General features: G+C 42.3%; 1 protein-coding gene and 2 long non-coding RNA genes across 6 annotated transcripts in view; 2 read left to right on the top strand and 1 right to left on the bottom strand.

Annotated features, from left to right (window-relative positions):
- LOC144367437 (uncharacterized) overlaps positions 1-21,045 on the top strand; it is a 43,813-nt gene that overhangs the window by 15,389 nt on the left and 7,379 nt on the right. For 2 of the 3 annotated variants that reach the window (XR_013426797.1, XR_013426795.1), the window contains one exon: positions 20,570-20,632. This is a non-coding gene — a long non-coding RNA (uncharacterized LOC144367437). Of the gene's footprint in view, positions 1-19,238; positions 19,638-20,569; positions 20,633-21,045 lie in introns of those variants that run through there. The other variant, XR_013426798.1, reaches the window with a different exon arrangement.
- LOC144367435 (speedy protein E4A-like) lies at positions 177-4,339 on the bottom strand. 2 transcript variants are annotated; one of them, XM_078023608.1, is made up of 4 exons: positions 4,151-4,339; positions 3,478-3,563; positions 2,556-2,724; positions 177-1,162 (listed from the first exon to the last, which is right to left on the bottom strand). In XM_078023608.1, the coding sequence occupies exons 2-4, from the start codon at positions 3,549-3,551 to the stop codon at positions 1,103-1,105; spliced, it is 303 nt and encodes a 100-aa protein (XP_077879734.1). In that variant the 5' UTR covers positions 3,552-3,563; positions 4,151-4,339; the 3' UTR covers positions 177-1,102. The 2 variants fall into 2 exon arrangements, with proteins under 2 accessions (XP_077879734.1, XP_077879735.1); XM_078023609.1 differs by lacking the exon at positions 4,151-4,339 and having other exon boundaries at positions 3,478-3,972.
- Positions 2,718-17,256, top strand: LOC144367438 (uncharacterized). Its single transcript, XR_013426799.1, has 2 exons — positions 2,718-3,403; positions 16,868-17,256. It is a non-coding gene; the product is annotated as an uncharacterized LOC144367438 (long non-coding RNA).

The raw sequence follows: 21,045 nt of genomic DNA on the forward strand, positions 1-21,045 counted from the left end.
CCTGTGCTTCCTGCTTCCAGTCTCTAGTTAGAAAGTTCTGCAACCTTCTCTGTTGTTTTCCAAGATGAAAATTAATTGTTTTCCTCCACAGGTAAGAAATTTGGTCAATTAACAACAACCCTGTTAAACAACAGTATCATTTGACAAAAACCAAACAATGCAGAATGACATGATCATATAAATCATTAATGTAAGAAGATTTTCAACTTTATTCAGTTTCCACACAATGCACCGTGCTACGCTCTTCCAAACCACATAGCACAAAACAAAAGCACATAGCACATGTGGTCTCCTACAATACATACTTTAAAATGACAGAAAAACATGTCAAGGCAAGTTAAATAACAGCAGCTCAATTTTCACAATTATGATGATGGAACATCAAATAAAATCTTTATATTTATAAGACTATGGGGTAATAGCACTGAGATATAAAAGTAGTAGATAAAATAGATAAAAGATTAAAAATTCCAAAGAAATGTTTATGAACATAAACCTACTATAACACTCATCATAAAACTAATAAGGAAAAACAATTTTCCAAACAATATCTATCTTTAAAATAAACATAGTTCAAAATAAATGACATTTCTTGTATTTACTAAAATTGTGACAATCCTATAAAAAAATCATCTCCACGCTTGGTATCCTTAAGGGATAAGTGACCCAAGATGAATTAAAAGGAGAGGTAAAAACAGAATTTACAGGAGGAGAGAGAGATTCATGGCTAAAGGATATTAACTTTAGACCAATATCAACCATTCATCAAAGCTGAATGGGGCCCAATTGCTGTGGGTTAAGGATTTTTACACATCCTGTGTGATAAACTGTTTTCTCTCAGGTCTGGCTGAGTAGCCTCAGAGCACCCAGCACACCTCTAGGGGGTCATCTGTGTGGTTGGGGTTTGAGACCATGAAGCTGACTTGGAGATTCAGGCTGTTTCACCATCTGCAGAGGGTGGCTGTGGGTGGAGGTGGACAGGACTGGATCAAGAAGTTAGGTCCTCGAGCATCCTGAATAGACAATCACTGACTCTGTCTGTCATCAAGCCAGGGATGCAGAGTTTTGTCCCTCCCCTCAGGCCTCCACAGTTCCAGGACTTCTAGGCAAGGAGGGCGCGATCTCGGCCCCACACCCAGAGCTCCGGATCATAAGCTTGAATCTGGAAAGGAAAAGAGCCCCCACCAAAGCTGATGACTTTATAGGATATTGAGGGTTTTGAAGTTATGGTTAATTTATTTTCCCATTCCTTAAAATTACTTCACCTTGATTTGGACTTTCTAGTCACCGTGATTCAACAGTCTACAAATATCTGAAACTACAATGTTGAGAGGCTTGATTGTATTAACTAAGTTCTGTCAGCTACAAAGGAGGTGACATAGCGAGGTGTAATGATTAGATTTATTTAGCCTGGTGACAAATGAAGTAGCCATATATGGATATCACAACATTATATCAGCTATTACTAACAGGGACGATACTTATGAGGACATATTATATATAATATAAGGCATGGGACATCATATTTTCAGCTTTCTTTCAAATAAAAATTGAATAAACTTTCCTATTTTATATTAGATAAGTAAATTATGCTAGCTGTGTAGAAAATTTTGTAAATGCTTTGGCAGATACAATCCTTTGCGTGTCCCATCTAATAAAATTTTAAAAGTTGTATTTATTAAGAGACAAGCTTTATCATTGTCTCTGATTTGAGTAGAATAATGGTTTAATGTTAGTGATGTTTCTGCTTGGGTCCATCAAAACAACTTAGTTACATGGCTAGATGCATCTTTAACCATTGAAACCCTAGTACAGTTTCTACATAATTACAAGCCTGGCATATACATAGTTTTGGATGGTTTTTGTTTAAAACAAAAGAGCTCATCCCAGAGTTTGAGACAAATAATTAAACTAATTCTACTTAGCTCCAAAGTATTAATTAATTGTCCAAATATTCTACAAATGAAAAAAAAATTTCACCATAAAATGTTACACTTTGTGAATAATTTTAATCTGGTATAAAGATTTCTTTCATCTCATTTATCCACTTCCTTTAAAATAAATCATAATTTATAATTGTTAGATGTATCTATACATAAATATATATTAAAGACCAAAGATATATGTCTAAAAATCTCTTAAATCTCCTGGAATTTATACTGAAAAAAGTCACTTAAATCTGCTAAAACTATACTTCCCTTATTGCATAGAAATTGGACTTGGCTTTACATTTTTAATATACTTTACTTTTTCTTCAGATATGAAATTCATTTTCTTGAATTGGGACTTTCTTTTATTGAGTCACTTATGTATATCTGGTAAATAAGATATACATAATTCACGAAGTTTTTGTTAAATGTTATACAGTAAATTGAGATACACGTTTTGGTTCACTAACCAAAAAAACAAAACTGAAGAGTGGCTGGGAAGTCCTTCCCTCCGTGCATAACCTCCACAGCTTTCTCCTCCCCAGAGCCCACCTGCAGCCACCCACCTTCCTGTCTCTCCAGTCAGCCCATCCCTCTCCCCCCACAAGCACACACAGCACCACCCACCTCCTCACACTCCTCCCTGGAAACCCGAGTGTTCCAGCCCATGGAGCAGATGAACTGATAGCGCAGTTTGTGGAACAGGGGACGCTGGGCATAGCTCGTCCCGTAGAGGAAATGAAAGATGCCTTGTTTAGGAGCCTGGTTGTCCTCCTCCATGTCATTGGCCAGGTAGCTGGGGAAAGAAACCAGGTTGCTCTTTAGAGGCACAACCAAGAAGGACCTCCCCTTGGAGTCAGCTTCCCAAAATGGACTCCCAGAGGACCATCTTCAGACAAGACTGCACCAGCCCTATTAATTGTTACGGAGGACCACACCTTGGTCCAGAGGACTCTGCCAGACACACACCTTCTGAAGGACTCCAATCTTTTTCTAGAAAGCACTGAGCAACACAGTTGTGGGAGAGGCCTAAGGGGTGGTTGGACCCATCTTGGAAGGATTTTCAGGGGGTGTGTAGAAAGAGCCACAAATGTGAGAAGACTCCTGTATGAAGAACCAGAGGGGACCACCCTACACTGGACCTGTGCCAGGCTGGGAATTGGGCATCTGTCTTGGAAATCCAGAGGCAGAAAACAGAGCAATGTTGGTATAGATACAGGAAGGAAGAGCAGTCAGATGTGGCTGCACCTCCAGTCTCTCTGCCAGGGACAGGAGGTGCCCATGCTTTCCTCCACTCCACTCAGGTGGGCTTTGGGTTTCCTTGGTTTCCTTGACTCTTTAACAACTGGCCTTTGGGGAGCATGTGTGTTTGCTTTGACTAGGGAAGTGTGGAAAAGAAAAACAAACTATACTGCAGTGCTGTGATCTCGTGTACACGGAGCAAACAGGACAAAGAGGCTAAAAGTAAAAGAAAGGTGAGTGCCCCTCTGCTCCCCTCCTACCCTCCCAGGTAGTGAGTCCTGATTGATGAAGGAGACCAAATACTCACAGGGCCAGAAAGAAGTGGATTCGTCGGTACTGCCAGGAGAAGAGGCCAGCTCGGCTAAAATAAGCTATGACCATAGCCAGGAGGTACTGATGGAGAGAGAGGAAAAACACAGAGAGAGGTCACATCCTGGAAGAGGAGGAAAGAGGGGACAGAGGAATGGGAGTCTGGGGTGAAGAGTGCCCCTGAGAGAAGGTCGCCAAGTAAGGAGACCTGCTGGTTTGGGGAAGGACCTGTGACAGTCTGAGCAGTCGGGGGAAGAGGAGGCTTAGTGTGTACTGTAGGATCAGCTCTAATGGGATCTTTTGAGGAAAGGCATGTAGGTGAGCTGGGTGAGGAGGGTCTTGGGTAAGCTGGAGAATGGGGCGTCCCAAGAAGTGCAAAGAGGAGAGGAGCCCAGAACCTCAGGTGACAATAAGCAAAAGGGGGTAGCCATGCAAGACTGTGGACTTGGGCTTGAAGCCCAAAGCACCCCAAGAAGAAGCAAGGTCCACCTGTCCTCTCTGCAGGAAACTGCTAGGTCCTGAAGGGAGATGTGACAAGCCACAAAGGAGCCAGGACTTGGCACATTTTGTTGGCTCTACGTGGAGGCAGAGGGAAGGACCATGGGCCAGAAATCCCTCCTCATCCAGGCTGTGCTGGATCAGTAACACTGCCCAGTGGAGAACAACCTCACCTTGTCAGACACCCTCAGGTTCTTGTCCCAGGCCAGGAATCTTTTGACAACAGGATCCTCTGTGAGCAGAACAGTGATGTTAGTTAGGAACCAGAAGGGGCTTCAATGGGAGATAGAGGGCAGAGAGGAGAACAGGACCTCCCTTGGAGAAGGTGTGGGATTGTTGCCCAATAGAGGTGGCTAGGAAGAGATCAGGAACATTCCTGGGAAAGTTGCTTAGACCTGAGACCTCCCACCAGGGAAACAACTGAGTGAGGGTTTGTGTAACAGAAAGGTATCTGTATGAGTAAGAGCTTCTAGTAAACTGTGGGGGCCCATCATCCCCCCAAAATACACCACCTTACAACCAGAGTTATTAAGTCATTTCTCATTAGATAGTTACAACAGCGTGAACATGGTCCTGTTAACCACCTCTCAGGGAGGATGAAATGTATTACAGCCATAATGTCTGCAATCAGTGAGGACAATTGAAACCAAGCTCTGTGATCCCAAGCAGGGTCATTTTTCAGGTGTAATGTAATCATCCATCATCTAAGAGTTTCACAGAGTCCTCCAGGAATGGGGATCTCAGGGATAGCAGGGCTCTATGGAAAAGTGCAGAGGCTGTAAGTTCCTTCTTTGTGTAAAGAAAGGATTGGAGGGCGCTACCTGGGTGTCTCCCTACCTAGAAGCCGGTTGAAAACCTCATGGTGTTCTGGTTGCACCAAGTCTATGCGCTGTTTTTTGAGTTTTATTTTGTGGTCACACAGTGACTCCACATCCCAGGGGTGATTTAGCCCACTTTCCAGATCCTCCAGCTCATGCTCAGATTCAGTGGAGGACTCTCTCTTTCTCTTTATGCCAGTGGTCTCAGGCAGGAGTCCAGATTCTACCCAGAGTGCAGAATCAAAAATCCCTGGGAAATCATCCTCCGAGTCTCCCTCAGATTCTGAGGTCCACTCGCTCTTCCGACATGGGAGGCAGGGTTTTACCCACAGAGCTGAGTAAAGGAAGCAGAGTCAAGCTCCTGAATTTGGAACTCATCCTTTCATCCTCTGATCCCAGTTCACCTCCCACACCCCAGACCTTCAACTGTTGCCTTCTGAGCTACTGTTCAGCCTCTCCCCTTTGCTGATAAACATGTGCCCCTGATTCTCCGTATCATTGTCCCATCTCCCTGTTCCTCAAAACTCTTCCTCATTATGGACACTTTCTCTCATGGGTGGAGTGACCCTTTTTACATCCCCTCTACCCACTTCCTGAACTTAGATCTCATCTTCTAGCCCAATTCCTTTCTCTACAGATTTCCATCCATGTGGACTACCTTGTCCCATGGCAAGGAACTTCAAACTTCAAAAGTGGGCTCCTTGGTCTACCTTTCCTGGCTTCTCTACCCCTTCCTTCCTCCTCACCAGTCATCATGTCAAATCAGTTCTCACTCTAGCTCCCTCACCTGATGGACTTGGGACCTCATCATCTACCACCACCTCCAGGTGGGATTCTGAGGTGCTCGGCTGGGAAGGCGATTGCCCAGACTGGGAGATTTCTTGATCCGCCATAAGTTCTCCCATACTCTGTCTTCTTTCTACAAAACCTAGATTCTTACTAAGGCAAAGTCTTCTTCCAGAATTTGGTTGAATAGGAGTCTGTTCACTCTTCTCCAAACAGGAGAAATCAGGTGAGGAACAGTTCTGAGGACAAACTGTTGCCCACTGCAGTGCCAGTGGTCCACAGAGTCTGTCCCTTCCAATCAGGAAGGTTGGAAGCCTCTGATGTCATCGCTTATTCCAACCTGGCAACTAGTTTGAAGGAAAACACCTGCAACTGTCAGACTGGTGTGTGCACCTGTCCTAGAGTTCTAGAGGAGAGGATCTCTGCTGCTACTGATCCAAACTCTGTCCGCTTTGCCAAACTACCCTACGGGTCTCTGACCCCTTTTTCACTTCTGTCTAGACATGGGTTCTTCTCTCCATTGTCAACACAACACATGTTAGATACCCAACCTCTGGGCATTTCCATTTCAGAGTTCAGTGCAGTGGGAGATTAAGGAGTATGGCAAGGAAGAAGGGGGAGGGCAGAAATCACATGACCTCCCAAGAAGGAGCTCAGTATGTACAAAAGAACCCACGCACACTGAATTATCACTTGAAAACCCTAAAAGGAAACACTCAGTTTAGCAAATCTAATCTGCTAAGTGCCATTGGCCACTGTTTTCTGAAATCTGCCCTGGGAATACACACACTGCATTTAGGTATCCTTGACTCAAAGAGTCCTTATGAAGACATAAAATCATAGAAAATTCTATGCATGTTCACAGTCTTTGCAGAGTGTCAACACTTTCTGGGAGTCCGTGGATCATCTCAAAAAATGGGATGGGAATGTGGCTCAGTGGCCAAGTGCCCCTGGATTCCATCCCTGCCCCCCCCCAAAAAAAAGTACTGGGTAAGTAATATTTCCATGGATAGGGCACACGGTATCAGACTACATGGCCTGATGATCGATGTGGTTATCTACAAAATGATGACAGTTTTATTCAAGTCTGTGTTAATATTTTATTTATTTAATATTTATTTTTTAGTTGTAGTTGGACACAACACCCTTATTTCACTTGTTTATTTATTTTTTTTAGAGAGAGGAGAGGGAGAGAGAGAGAGAGAGAGAGAATTTATTTATTTATTTATTTTAGTTCTCGGTGGACACAACATCTTTGTATGTGGTCCTGAGGATCGAACCTGGGCCATACGCATGCCAGGCGAGTGCGCTACCATTTGAGCCACATCCCCAGCCTCACTTGTTTATTTTTGTATGTGGTGCTGAAGATCCAACCCAGGGCCCCGCACGTGCGAGGCAAGCGCTCTACCGCTGAGCCACAACCCCAGCCTCTGGGTTAATGTTTTAGGTCATGGTAAATTCAAGGGAAATTCAAGGACTGACATGATTGTATATATAAAAGGCATGGGCTAGCATATAGGGGGAAATCCCAAACTCTCCACCAAGTATTCTCCTCCCCTCTCTGTGCTCCAGCAGTCTATATTTCCCAGCTATAGAGTCAATAACATCTTTCTTAGCTTTAGTACATAGTGTTTCTAATATGAAACGCACAGAAAGCCCTCTTTTCTCTCTGGTGTAACCACTACCTAGCTTGGAGATGGCGGCCATTTCACCAGCCTGTGTGCCTCCAGGACCCAATGACAGGCTGCCTGCACATCCACTGAGGACATACAGTGTGCAGGACAATACCTTTCTCGTTTGAAGTCACTGAGATGTCTGAGATGTTTCCATGGCATAACCTAATGTATTGGTCAGTCTTTTGTGGCAAAATACTGAAATAATCCACTTAGAAGGAGGAAAGGTTTATTTTGGCTCATGATCCCAGAGGTTTCAGTCTCGGGTTGCTTGTCCTGTTGCTGAAGGCCTGTGGGTGCCCAGAATCTCATGGTTAGAACATAAAGCATAGGAGGTCTGTTGACCTCATGGCAGTCAAGAAGGAAAGAGAGAAACAGGAAGGGGCCCATGTTCCAACCCCTCCTCAAGGGCACACCCTCATTGACTTGACCACCTCCTAACACTAGATCCCACCTTCTAAAGATTTCATCACCTCCCAGTAGCACTACAAGCTGGCGACCAAGCCTCCAATACATGGGCCTTAGGGGACACTGCAGATCCAAACCACTGTCCCTAGCACATTCTGATTTTAAATCATTATTGGAAATTAATGAAAGATTTTTGGATTTAGAATTGCTTTATTTTTCAAGTGTTACCTATCAATCAGCCCAAATTATCTCACTGAGAAGGGCTAGAAGATATCTGTTATTGTGTGCAAATATATGCAAACCAGTATTTTATGATGCTAGTGGACAAAATGAGGTATGTTAGAAATAGTTCTGTTTTCACATTGTACTCTTAGTGGGGTGAGCTGCTGGGACTTCATATCTGCAACCGTGCATGTGTGCTGTGTCTCTTGTTCAGGATGAGTTTTCCAGGCGTGAAAATACTTTCAAGTCTACTAAGTGACATGTCATTTTTCTTGATTTCTTCTTTACAAAGCATATAAATGGAGTGGTAGTCTTAAATCTGCTGCTGCTCTTTGACAGCGGTAAGGCTGCTATAGCTAGGAAAAGTAGGTGACTACACAGCAATCAGACAACATTCTGCAGGGATAATAGATTCCAACCAATCTAAGTCTCCATTGTTTGATTTTTACTTAAACCTAAGGAAAATATGTCCATTTCCCACATGAGGCAAGTCCAATCAAATTTTGAATCCAGGCTTAGGAAGCTGGCTAACTGAAGTTCAAAAGCTTACATCCACTTTACAAATCTTTTTGAGATCAGTTAGACAAATATTAGTTTTGCTCAAGAGATACAAACTACAGTCTTATGATTTTATCAGTGGATTCCTTTGGAGAGAATTTGGCAAAGTATATGAAAATTATCTGAAATATAAATACTTACAGCAAAATGTAGAGGCATGAATAGAAACTATGTGACAACTGTCGGTAAGAGAAACAAATAAAACTAAGTGCCATTAAACAATCATAAAAGTGCCCGAGTGAAGAAGGGGGCATCACAATACCAGGCCTTAAACTATAATACAGAGTTATAGTAACAAAATTGGCATGGTATTGGCACCAAAATAGACATGTAGACCCATGGTACAGAATAGAAGACACAGAGATAAACCCACATAAATACAGTGATCTCATACTAGACAAAGGCACCAAAAACATACATTGGAGAAAAGACAGCCTCTTCCACAAATGGTGCTGGGAAAACTGGAAATCCATATGCAGCAAAATGAAATTAAACCACTATCTCACTCCATGCACAAAACTCAACCAAGTAGATCAAGGACCTAGGAATCAAACCAGAGACCTTCACATAATAGAAGAAAAGTAGGCCCAAATCTTCATCATGTCAGATTAGGTCCTGACTTCCTTAACCAAACTCCTAAAGTGTAAGAAATGAAATCCAGAATTAATAAATAGGATAATTCAAATTAAAAAGCTTCTTCTCAGCAAGGGAAACAATCAGCAATGTGAAGAGAAAGCCCACTGAGGGGGAGAACATCTTTACTACATGCACATCAGATAGAGCACTGATTTCCAGAATATATAAAGAACTCAAAAAAACTTAACACCAAAAAAATAAACAACCCAATCAATAAATGGGCTAAGGAGTTGACCAAACACTTCTCAGAAGAAGATATACAATCAATCAACAAATATATGGAAAAATGTTCAACATCTCTAGTAATTAGAGAAATGCAAATCCAAACTAATGTAGGATTTCATCTCACTCCAGTCAGAATGGCAATTATAAAGAATACAAGCAATAATAAGTGTTGGCAAGGACGTGGGGTTGGAATAACTTTCAGCCGCAGCTAGCAGCTACGAGCAGCTCAGAAATGCTTGAAACATCCACGTTCGTTCAGGCCTGACAGGAGGGCTTCAGGGCATGAAACCCCTGACTCAGTAAGGGCCAAAGACCCTTCCAGATTGCTTTCTGCCACAACAGCAATATTTAGAGTTTCCACACAGTGTGGTTACATTAGGCAGAAGATGATTGGCTTATGGATGTTGTCTTGCTTATGTATGATTGACAGGCACACCCCACTCAAACCCTATAACAGTTGTGTGCATTCCAAAAATAAACTGAGCTACTGGACGACCGGGTCTCCAGCCAGTTCTCTCACCAGCTCCTGGAGTCTGTGTGTTGATTCCACATCTCTACTCCCCCCACACACAAGGTAGCCGAGTGACCATTGACCCCGAAGGGACGTAGGAACACATACATGTGGGGGAAAAAGTACATTCATACATTGCTGGTGGCACTGCAAATTGGTGCAACCACTATGGAAAGCAGTATGGAGATTCCTAAGAAAACTTGGAATGGAACCACCATTTGACTCAACTATCCCATTCCTCGGTCTATACCCAAAGGACTTAAAATCAGCACACTATAGTGACACAGCCACATCAATGTTCATAGCAGCTCAATTCACAATAGCTAAACTGTGGGGAACCAACCTAGATTCCCTTCAACAGATTAATATATAAAGAAACTGTGATATATATATATATATATAATAGATATTATTCAGCAATAAAAGAGAATAAAAATATGGCATTTGCAGGTAAATGGATGGAGTTGGAGGGCTGAGGTTGTGGCTCAGCGGTAGAGCACTCTTCTTGCACATGGGAGGCCCTGGGTTTGATCCTCAGCACCACATATAAATAAATTAAATAAAGATATTGTGTCCAACTACAACTAAAAAATAAATATTTTTTAAAATGGATGGAGTTGGAGAACATCATGTTAAATGAAGTAGTCCAATCTCCAAAAAACAAAGGCTGAATGTTCTCTCTGATAAGTGGATGCTAATAATGGTAGGGAGGCATAGGGAGAATAGAGGAACTTTGATTGGGCAAAGAGGAAGGAGGGAAGAAGGGTTTGGAGGCAGAAAAGATGGTGGAATGTGATGAACATGATTACTCCAGGTACATATGTGATTGCACATATGGTGGGACTCTACATAGTGTACAACCAGAGAAATGAAAAGTTGTGCTCCATTTGTGTACCATGAATCAAAATGCATTCTACTTTCAAGTATAACTAATTAGACCAAAAAAAAAAGAGAGAAACATAAGAAAGTGCCGTACATTCATATCTTAACAACAGAACTGTACATAGGGATGTACATTATGTTACAAGATAGAGTCCAAGCCTGCGAATAAAAGGGAATATTTACCAGCTTGTTTGGAAAATGGATTATATGTTAGAAAAATGAAAAAGTTAATCAAAGTTAATGCAAAAACAGTCAAGAATTGATTTGGTATGACAGAGTGGACAACTTCCCTGCAAGGGGGAGACAAAGTTGATGCAAACCCAAACCACCTTGAGAAAGCACATCCCATTTATGATGGCTAAGACAAAAGAGATGGAAGATACCAAAATCAATAAAATAAAATAAATGCATTTTTGTCCATCTTCACTACCAAAAGAATTTTTTAAGTATTAAAATGTAGAATAAGATGAACAAGCACACTGATAAGGACATGCTCTAAAGACAGGACAAAAATCAAGCCCACATAGCCCAGCAAAGATGTGGAGAACCTGTAACTCCCTTCACATCACTGGTGGGAGTGGAAAATGGTGGAAAACAGTTTGTTGGCTCCTTGACCAAGTAAACACAGACTCCCCGTATGAACCAGCAATTCCATTCAGTGTATATTCCCAAAGAACTGAAATCAAGTACCCCAACAAGGATCCATACACACATGCTCACAGCTGCATGATTTACCATAGCCAAAGAGGGAAAACCACTCCAATGTCTCTCAGTAGATGAATGGGCAAACAAAATGGGTTTTATCCCTATGAAGGAATATTATCAGTTAAAGAAGGAATGAAGTGCTGGATGTGCTGATGTACAGATGTAAATATACAGCCATTGTGCATTCATTGTCGGTCAGTCACAAATTCACCCTCTTTTCTTGCTCTGTGATCATGGACCTGGTCCTTGTAAATCTCACTCCTTTGTCATCCTAACTGGTAAACCTTGTCTGGAGGGGATTCTGGGAGAGAGATGGAGCTTGATTTCACACTTAGTCCCCTCTTTTGTTAGACAAGGAAACGGTGCTCAGAAAGTTGTCCCAGTCGTACAGCAATAAGTGACAACTGGAGATAAAGCATGGGTCTGCTGCTGGTGCCCCCAAATTCACCTGCTCTCTAGTTTTTTCCCAATTCGGCCCCTGTCCACTCCCTCACAGATGAGAGCATACAGCTGGAAACCCTCATTTTGCAGAGCCTGGTTTTCTTTTCCATTTCTCACCCTGATATGGAACCCTATCTTGGTTCCCAGCTGGTTCATTCCATGTTGGTCTCCATTCCACCTCCTGGCCAAGGACCTATGCTCCCACAATATGTGATGCACCTGCATCAGATGCTGAGTGCAGGTGTGCTGTTGGCTCAAGGAAGTCCTGCAGGGGGCTCAGAGGTGCGACCTATCCATCCAGGTGTCCAGTGGCAGGTGCTGAGTCTGGAGTGGTTGAGAACAATCACCAACTACTTAGGGCCTACAACTGTGGGTCTCTAAGGTCAAACAAGGAAAGCAAGTCACAGAAAGGCTCCTTGACTTGCCCAACAGCTTACAGACATTCTCTAACAAAAACCTGCTGGGCTATGTGGGCTCCATTTTTGTCCTATCTTTAGAGCATGTCCCTATCAGTGTGTTTGTTCATCTTATTCTACATTTTAATACTTAAAAAAATTCTTTTGGTAGTGAAGATGGACAAATGCCTTTATGTTATGTTATTTTTTTTTTTAATGTGGTGTTGAGGATCTGTGCCTCACACATGCTAGGCAAGCAAGAGCTCTGCCACTGAGCTACAGCCCCAGCGCTACATTTTAATTTTCTTCTAAAAACCCTTCTGGATTAGAGGCAGTTATTCTATACATGGTTTATCATTTTGGTATTTTTGTGAGAATGTATTTTAATCTTAAAATATATACTAGAATTATCCTGTGTGCATGAATATCTTTGCACTTAGAATTTGCCACTCTTGTCTACCAATTTGGCCAGGTGATTGTTCAGGAATTTGGAGAGTTGTTTTTCTGAGAATTCTTTAAAGTCCTGAGATATTCAGGTCTTAGACCATGGAGGAAATAAGTCACATTGTTAGTTTTAGGGCACATCAATTTCCTTATGACAAACCCACATTGTCGTAGAAACCTTATAGAGTGAGTAAATAGGTTTTATCTTTTCTTTCTATTCTGGCAACAGTTAAAAGTGTAGTGTTGAGGATGACTAAAGACTTTCACCGCTTAAGTGCCCAAGGTCAAAGTAGAACAGAGATTTGGAGTGCTGTATTTCAATGTCTCTTATGGCTTGAATATGAGATGTCCCCCAAAAGCTCATTAACAATGAGCTCAGGTGAACAATGTTCACAGGTAGATTGTGAGAGCTGCAATCTAATCAGTGAATTAATAATTTGAAAGGACTACTGTACTCAGTGTTAGGTGTAGGCAGATGAGGTGTGGCTAGAGAAAATAGGTCACTGGGGTCACCTGCCTTTGGGTTTGATAATTTTTTCCCTGTCGACTTAGCCCACTCTCCCTGCTTCCTGGCTGCCATATATTGAGCACCAGGCCCTACTGCCATGGTGCCTCACGTGGGCCCAGAGTCATGGGCTCAGGAGACCATGGACTAAGTCCTCTGAAATCGTGAACCTCAAATAAAGTTTTCCTAGTCTAAATTGTGCTTGTCGGGGATTTGTGTAACAGCAATGAAAAGCTGACCAACAGTACAATAAAAGTGTATCCTTGTTCTGTCATTTAAAAGGATTAGTGCTCTGTAGCAACTTACTTTTAAACTGTGGGTTTAAAAGCAGGCATTACTTCAAACCTGCAGGAGAAACACCTAAATAACCTACAGCAAGATTGCACACTGTAACCAGGCATGCTGGTGTGCATCTATAATCCCAGTTATCGGGGAGCCGAAGCAGTAGGTTCTCAAGTTTGAGGCCAGCCTCAGCAATTTAGTGAGACCCTGTCTCAAAATTAAAACTTTAAAAATGGGATGGGAATAGTAAATCAGAGATTTTTTTTTTCACCTCAGTGATAAAACGGGGGTTCAATCTCCAATATTTAAAGAAGAAAATAAAAAATATAGTTCACACTGTAAAAGGGTAACCCCAGACAGGTGGGGGAACCCATCTTAGACAGAGTTATGTGGTGAAGGCGATCCCCCATTCACTGTCTTGACAGGGTCACAGTGAGAAAAAGTGTTGGCAATGCTGCTCTCCCACTGTCTTGACAGGGTCACAGTGAGGATGAATGCTGGCAAAGCCACGCTGGTTGGTGGGAAACGGAAACCATGAGACCCTTTTTTATGTAACTGGGACTTTTCATTTTCATGCTTATGTTTCTGACAGGAGGCATGAGTGTGTTAAATGCCAAAAAAATTAAATTTCAGATGGCTAGAACATAACAGGTAGTTCATGCCTTGGAGGCTGTTCTACTACCCCTCAGCATATCAAGGACAAAGCAGAAGGCTGTTCTTCTATCTCAGTACATTGTGGACAAACCTGATAACGGAAAACAATCATCCTTTGAAAGATCATGAGAATTTTAGGCACCACATTGATTATTTCAACTAGAACCCAAGCCCATATTTCCGGCCTCTTAGAAAACCTAATCACTATGCTTATTTTACAAAGTTCACCACATGCAGTTTCATTTTTGATTAGGAAAAGTTATATTATACACTTGGGAAAGTTAAAACATATAAAGATATATTCTTCTCTTTTTATAAATCCTTTCTTACTTTACATAGGGATATATGATGAGCATAGTTAATATTGGTGGAAAGTGGATTGATTTTTAGAACTTACTTTCTATTGAGAAAGATTATAAAGTATGAGAACTAGTGCACCTTGACTGAGAAACAAAGAAACTCTTTGAGAAAGCAGCTCAACCAGTTTTATGAGAATAAATTTAGGAATTAATTAAAATAGCTTTATAAGACACAGTTTTAGAATAATGTTAGAAATATTATTTTATTTAGATTCTTAAGTTTAGAAATTCTTAAGTTTTTAGTTGTATAGGTTTCTGATATGTTTTAAGAATGATTCATAAACTTTAGGATATTTTAAATATAAGATTTAAAGGGACTTTTTTAGATGGGAATTTTAGATTAGAAATAAAGTACAAGTGTACTTTAGGTTAATGATTGGTTAGGAGACTTAGAGTCTGGTTACGTAGTTTGGCATTAGTTAATAAGGAAATAACATATCTTGGGAAAAGTAGTAAATCTTGGGAAAATCTGAAAAATGTAAATTAGTGACGTATTTTATTAATGATTCTGCACTTTTAATAATTACATAACTGAAGGTCATATCCTGGAAAAATGTAAATTCATGTTACATTGTTTGTACCCCCAATCACGGTTAAGGAAATGTCATGTCTTGGCAAAGTTTTAAATTATACAATCAATGACGTATTCTGAATCTATAATGATGAGAAAAATTGTAATAAAAGATGACCCAGAGAAAGCTGCATTAGCTCTCTCTCTCTGGAGATTGCTCCAACGGAACGACCCCGGTCTCATCTTTTCGCCGACGCCACTCATCCTCCAGGACTCCCTGGACCCCGCTAGGGCAGGACCCCGGCAGTTATGATCCCTGGGAAATTCCACCTCAGACTGCTAGAGGGAAAAATCTCAGAAAGACTCTTCCTGAAGCCCATTCAATCAGCATTTAACCTGAAGAGCCATTTGGGAAGGCACCTAAGACCAATTCCTCCTCACCTATGCCTCTCTACCAAGGATTCTGAGCAGAACAAATGAGTGTCATCACGTGGACAGGAGGGGCTCCTTTCAGGGGCGCTGTCTCTAATGAACAAGAGAGAAAGGGGCCCTGGAGGTGATTGATGTGTGCCAAGCTTGGTTCTGTGAGCTTCATCAACAACGGCACCTTTAAACCTCACAGAAACCCTAGGGCAGCAGTTTTTCCATGAATCAGGGGAACAAGGCTCATATTAGATTCCTTGTCCAGGAAGTCTGACCCCAAAACACAAGTCTGACCCCAAAGCTCATGCTTTTCTTATTTAGAGTTCCCATAAGGCACTGTGGTTTCTATCAAAACTATTTCTCTACCTGCTCTCTTGGCCAGGGTGTGAGGCAGCAGGAAACTTGATTCAAACTCTCTGACTGAAGTGGACAGGAGTGGATTGGTGCCTGTGAGTCATCATTTCACACACACATGGACTGGGAGTGTAGATCAGTGGTAGAGCACTTGCTTAGCGTGGGACAAGGCCCTGGGTTCCATCCCCAGCATTACAAAAAAAGAAACACACACACACACACATATACACACACACATACACACACACACACACACACACACACACACACATGAACATCTCAATGAAAACCAATAATTACCTGATAATCTTTCTTCAAGAAGCAAAAGTAGGGGCAGGGTAAGGGACAGGAGCTTGCTGGGCATTGCTAAGGGGCCATGATCCTCCTGCAGGGACAAGCTACAGAGGCACCACGTGCTTATGAGCCCAGTCCACACCCCTGCCCAGAGCCTCCTAGGGCCTAATAAGCCTATATTCCACCATTGGCCTTCTGATTACTGGTGCATTTCCTAAAGCACAGGACCTTCATTCTTTTTTTTTTTTTTATCACTCAAATGGAGAAAAGGCAAAACAGTTACAGAGGCTGGTAGAAATATACAGTCTGTGGCTATTTTAATTAAAGTTAAAATAGCCAACTGTGAGAATGGCCTTAGGCCTGAGCCTAAGCAACTCCATTTTAAAAACTCCAGTTTGAAACCTGCAGTGTCACCATGCATGCCTAATGAAGCCCTCCAGTGTGGCCCTCAGACACAAGCAAGTCGCTTCCCCTCACCCTGATAAACTCAGTGAAGCCTCTGGCAGGCTGTCCTCACCTGATAATAGGGAAAGGTAAAAATATCAGGGTGGGGACCACCAGGTGAGATGTATTAACCCCAAGGTAAAATGATGTTACTGAGAAATCCAGTGGCAGCTGATAAGGATCGAAAGGGGGGTCAAAAGCCCCCAAATTTAGTATAAATAATAGAGCAAATGAACATTCAGCCAGCCAATACTGATGCACACAAGCTGGAGTGCCTGATAATGACCTGGACTGACAGCCCATCACTTGTCGTCAGTTGCTGACCCTCTGCATCTTCCTCACCACTCTCAAACTCTACAGGCACATCTTGACTCTGGTGAGAGCTGCAACTTCTTCCTAAGACCACCTCCTCAGCCGGCTGTCAGCTCCACCCCAGGAAAAGCCTGATCACCTGACCTGATCACCGCTGTCTGAGTGAGTGTGCATCTGCTGGACTTAAAGCCTTTTGATCTGACACTTGAACTTAGCATGCAGAGGGATGTCTGTCATTAGCCTGTCATGATTAAGTGTGCTGCAGTGCTTAGAATTAATTAATCCACAGAATTGTTTGCTGTGAATTGTTATGTCTATTGCAGTGTCGAGAATTAAGGATTGTCATTTTCTTGATTAAGAACTTATAGCGTGAAATTGTATTGAGTGATTTGAGTGAAAAAAGTGATTGAGTGAATAAAGCATTGAAAAGTGCAGAAGTATGTGGACATTCTTTATTTCTCCCCTCCAACTGCATAATCACACCTTTTGCCCATTGCAACACCAACTTCAAAGTTTTTTGTTTTTGTTAGTGTTGGGGATCAAATCCAGGACCTTGCACAAGGCAACTTCAATTTTATGTGGGAAATTTACTTATGTAGATGTCACATCCTCCATAGGTGCTAGACCAATTACACAGTATACTCATCCTTCTTTCTTTCTTTTTTTTTTATTAATTTTAGGTGTATATGGACTCAATGTCTTTGTTTTTAAGTGGTACTAGGGTCACACCCAGTGCCTCACTTGCGAGGCAAGTGCTCTACCATTGAGCTACAACTCCAGCCCTCATCCTTCTTTCTCACAGCAAAATCGATACCATTCATTGGAGATTTCATTTATGCCTCATCACACTCAAGTCTACTTATGGGACAGAGGCAGTTGTACTTTGCTTGTTCACTGGTACCTTTGCTTATATTCCATTTGTAAGTGACAATTCATAGGATGTTACCCTTTAAAATTTACCTTTTCCAAGTAGCTTTCCTGGATAAGACCATGACTTTGCTATCACATGATTCAGTTATCTAGTTTTTAAAGTCTGAATTCCCTATTTATTTTCTAATGTTTCACTTAGGTATGCCGCTGCTCTACACAGGAATTCAGTTCCATTTTGACCGCAACTCAATAAAAGAATCTTCAGAGAAATAAGTCCTACCTCAAGCTAATAAGGGATATATTAAGAGGAAGCAAAGGTGGCTTTTTTGCTATTTGTGTTCTCTTTATATTGTTGAATTACAGACGTGTTGAACTGGGTTCTTATAAAAAGAAATCTAAAGATTAAAGAAATGTTTACTGGAAAAAAAAGAAAAGAAATGAAAATAACTGAAACAGAGCTTTATAAGGGAAGTCACACAGGCAAGGCCTTTGTTTCTAACACAGGAGGACTTGGCCGAGTCCTGCACTCCAGCTCAGGCACCCTCCTTTAATTAGATGTCATTCTGGCTCACCATGAAATGGTTTTGACTTCCTAGACAATTTTATTTTTACATGGGAATAATGACTACAGGTGGCTTGACATGCTGAGGTTCCAGTTCTTGTTCCGTGCATGGTGCTCTGTGGTGAGTGACCCCAGCTTGTCTGATTTACATGTGCAAAGACAGGTATGAGCCCCACTCAGCCCACCCGATCCTCAGTCTGGACAGCAAAGTCTGCTGGACCTACTGCCGCTAGATTCCCACCTTTCCTTCACACTCAGAAGGAAGAGGAGACAGACCACAGCCACTAAACCAAGACTAGGATGCTGGGAAGACAGACTGCTACACAAAGCAAAAACCATGAAGCAAGAGGGGAAAATAAAACGAGGGTTAAACCATGCAATTATACTGCCAATTTATAAAGACATTATGACCCACACTAAATGAACACACAACGCATCCGGCTCCCTTCCTCCAGACATTTTAATGCAGGAAACAAAAATACTACATCCTCCTTGTGGTAAGCACTGTTAGTGTTCAACACTTTTATATTGATGATGCATCACATAAAAACTAAGTCATAAACATTTAAAAAATTTTTTCAGTTTTAGATGGACACAATACCTCTGTTTATTTATTTGTTTCTATGTGGTGCTGAGGATTGAACTCAGTGCCCCCCACATGCTAGGCACCCACTCTATCACTAAGCCCCAGCCCTAGCCCCAAAGTCATATACTTTCGATTCACATATTTTTACATAAATCAAAACATTTTATCACAAATCAATACAATGGCAAAATCTGGAATCCAGAATTATATTTTTTCCACAAAATACATAAAGTTTGACAGATTGTTGAGTGAAATGTTTGCTGTCCTATAGAGCTTTTGCTGCCCAATGAAAAACAAACCTCAACATGGGATGTTCAAAAGGTCAATTTGTAAGAGAGACAATTCATTCTGTATTTAATGAAATATTTATTTCGGATGGTAACACCAGATAAGTCATGTAAGAGCTCAGTAAAAACAAAAAAAAAAAAAAAACCACAATATAAGAGAGGAGCCTGGGCGGAGGGCGGCAGGGCTGGCTCCCTGGGCAGCAGGCATGACTCAGGAGGCTGAGTTGAGTAGGAGGATCTGGGACCTGGAGGGAGGCGCGGCCTGGGCCCTTGGAGCACACCTGTTTGGCGAAGGGAGGTCTGAGGCCTGGGAGCAGCAGTGGCATCTGTCAGCGTCCACCCTCGGCCCCCTCGGGAGCAATAACGGCCCCAGGAACCGCTAGTTCTCCTCTGGATCCATAACGGCCCTCGGAATCATCTGCACCCAGATCCGTCCAGAGCAGCAACGAAACCTTCGCCCCTGTCATCCCTGACCCCTGAAGGGCCATAGCTGCGCAATCCCAGCGGGTGCAGGTAGTGGGTGCAGGAACCTTGGCGGGAAGTTATGGCGTGAAGCAGGACAGGGTTTACTGGCTTCAGGATGGGGTCGGGTTGCTGGCAGGACGAGCTGCGCTGCCTTAGGTGCTCCATGGGTACATCTGTAAGGCCACCGTGTGCTGGGGAGGAGGGGACACTGTCCTCCTGTCCTCCATGAGACTTCTGCCTCTCTCCTCCATTCTTGCTCCTTCTCCCTTCTTCCTCGGGAGCTCCAGTGTCTCCCAGTGTGGGACAGCCTCCCTCTGCACCTCAGTTCTTTTGACTGACTCCCGCTGAGGCCTGTCCTTGCAGAGTCATGCAGCTTAGTGAAGGAAAAGTCTCTTTCTGCCTCCTTTGATGGAGGAAGACGTTGGGTCTCAGATGGGAGTGGTTCTCCAAGGTCTCTGGTTGGTTTGTGGGCCAGTATGCCTTCCCCTGTATTACATTTAAGTCACAGTAAGTTTCTTAATAAAATACCCCTTTCTGGCTGGGACTGTGGCTCAGTGGCAGAGCTGCTTGCCTCCTAAGTATGAGGCACTGGGTTCGGAGCCTCAGCACCACATAAAAATAAATAAACAAAATAAAAGCATTTTGTCTATCTACAGCTAAAAGAAATATTTTAAAAAATACTCCTTTCACCAGAGCCAAAGTTTCTATAATTAGAAAACAGATGAGTGCTGTAGAGCAGAATTCCTTTTTTAGCTGACATTTAAATGATGGCAGATGTTTTCATTTGGATTTGAAGTTCATTCACCATGAGACTCACACCCACTTGTTCACCGCTACAAACATGTGGGTGGGGAAGACCTAATGGGACAGCCTCCCAGGAGGTGTCCTGGGAAGTTTCTGGGTAGGTTTTAATGCAGTAGATCCCTGCCACGGCAGGCCAGATGACTCATAACCACACTGCTTGCATTTTCAATCCCCAGGTCTGCACCTGCTTCCACATCTTCCATGTTTTCCAAGAGCAGCAGAGAATGAGTAAATCCCTGGTGAGTTTTTCTATTCATGTGTTTATTCTCTACTTTTGCTTACAATATTCCTTAGGAGGCAAATAAATAGTCTAAAATATGTTCAAAACAGTATAGTGATCAACAACCAATGACTTTGTCCTGTTCATGTGTGTAGACAGCGTGATCCTTAAAGCATCCCTAAAACCAGAGTACATGTGTGTCTCCTATTTTTTGGCATTCAGAGCAAGTAATTATTAATATTATACATTCCTTGACTTACATTGACCGTAAGTGGAAATGTTCCTTTCTTTTGGATTTTAAATATTTCTTTGATGTGATTAGGAATAGCCTTCCTAAATAACAACCAACAAGCCACTGCCACCGATACCTTAACTTGTCTGTCCTCTGGGTAGACAGCATAATGCCCAGGAAGGACTCAGCACCCATGATCT

This window comes from Ictidomys tridecemlineatus, chromosome 10, assembly GCF_052094955.1.
Source record: "Ictidomys tridecemlineatus isolate mIctTri1 chromosome 10, mIctTri1.hap1, whole genome shotgun sequence".
Lineage (NCBI taxonomy): Eukaryota > Metazoa > Chordata > Mammalia > Rodentia > Sciuridae > Ictidomys > Ictidomys tridecemlineatus.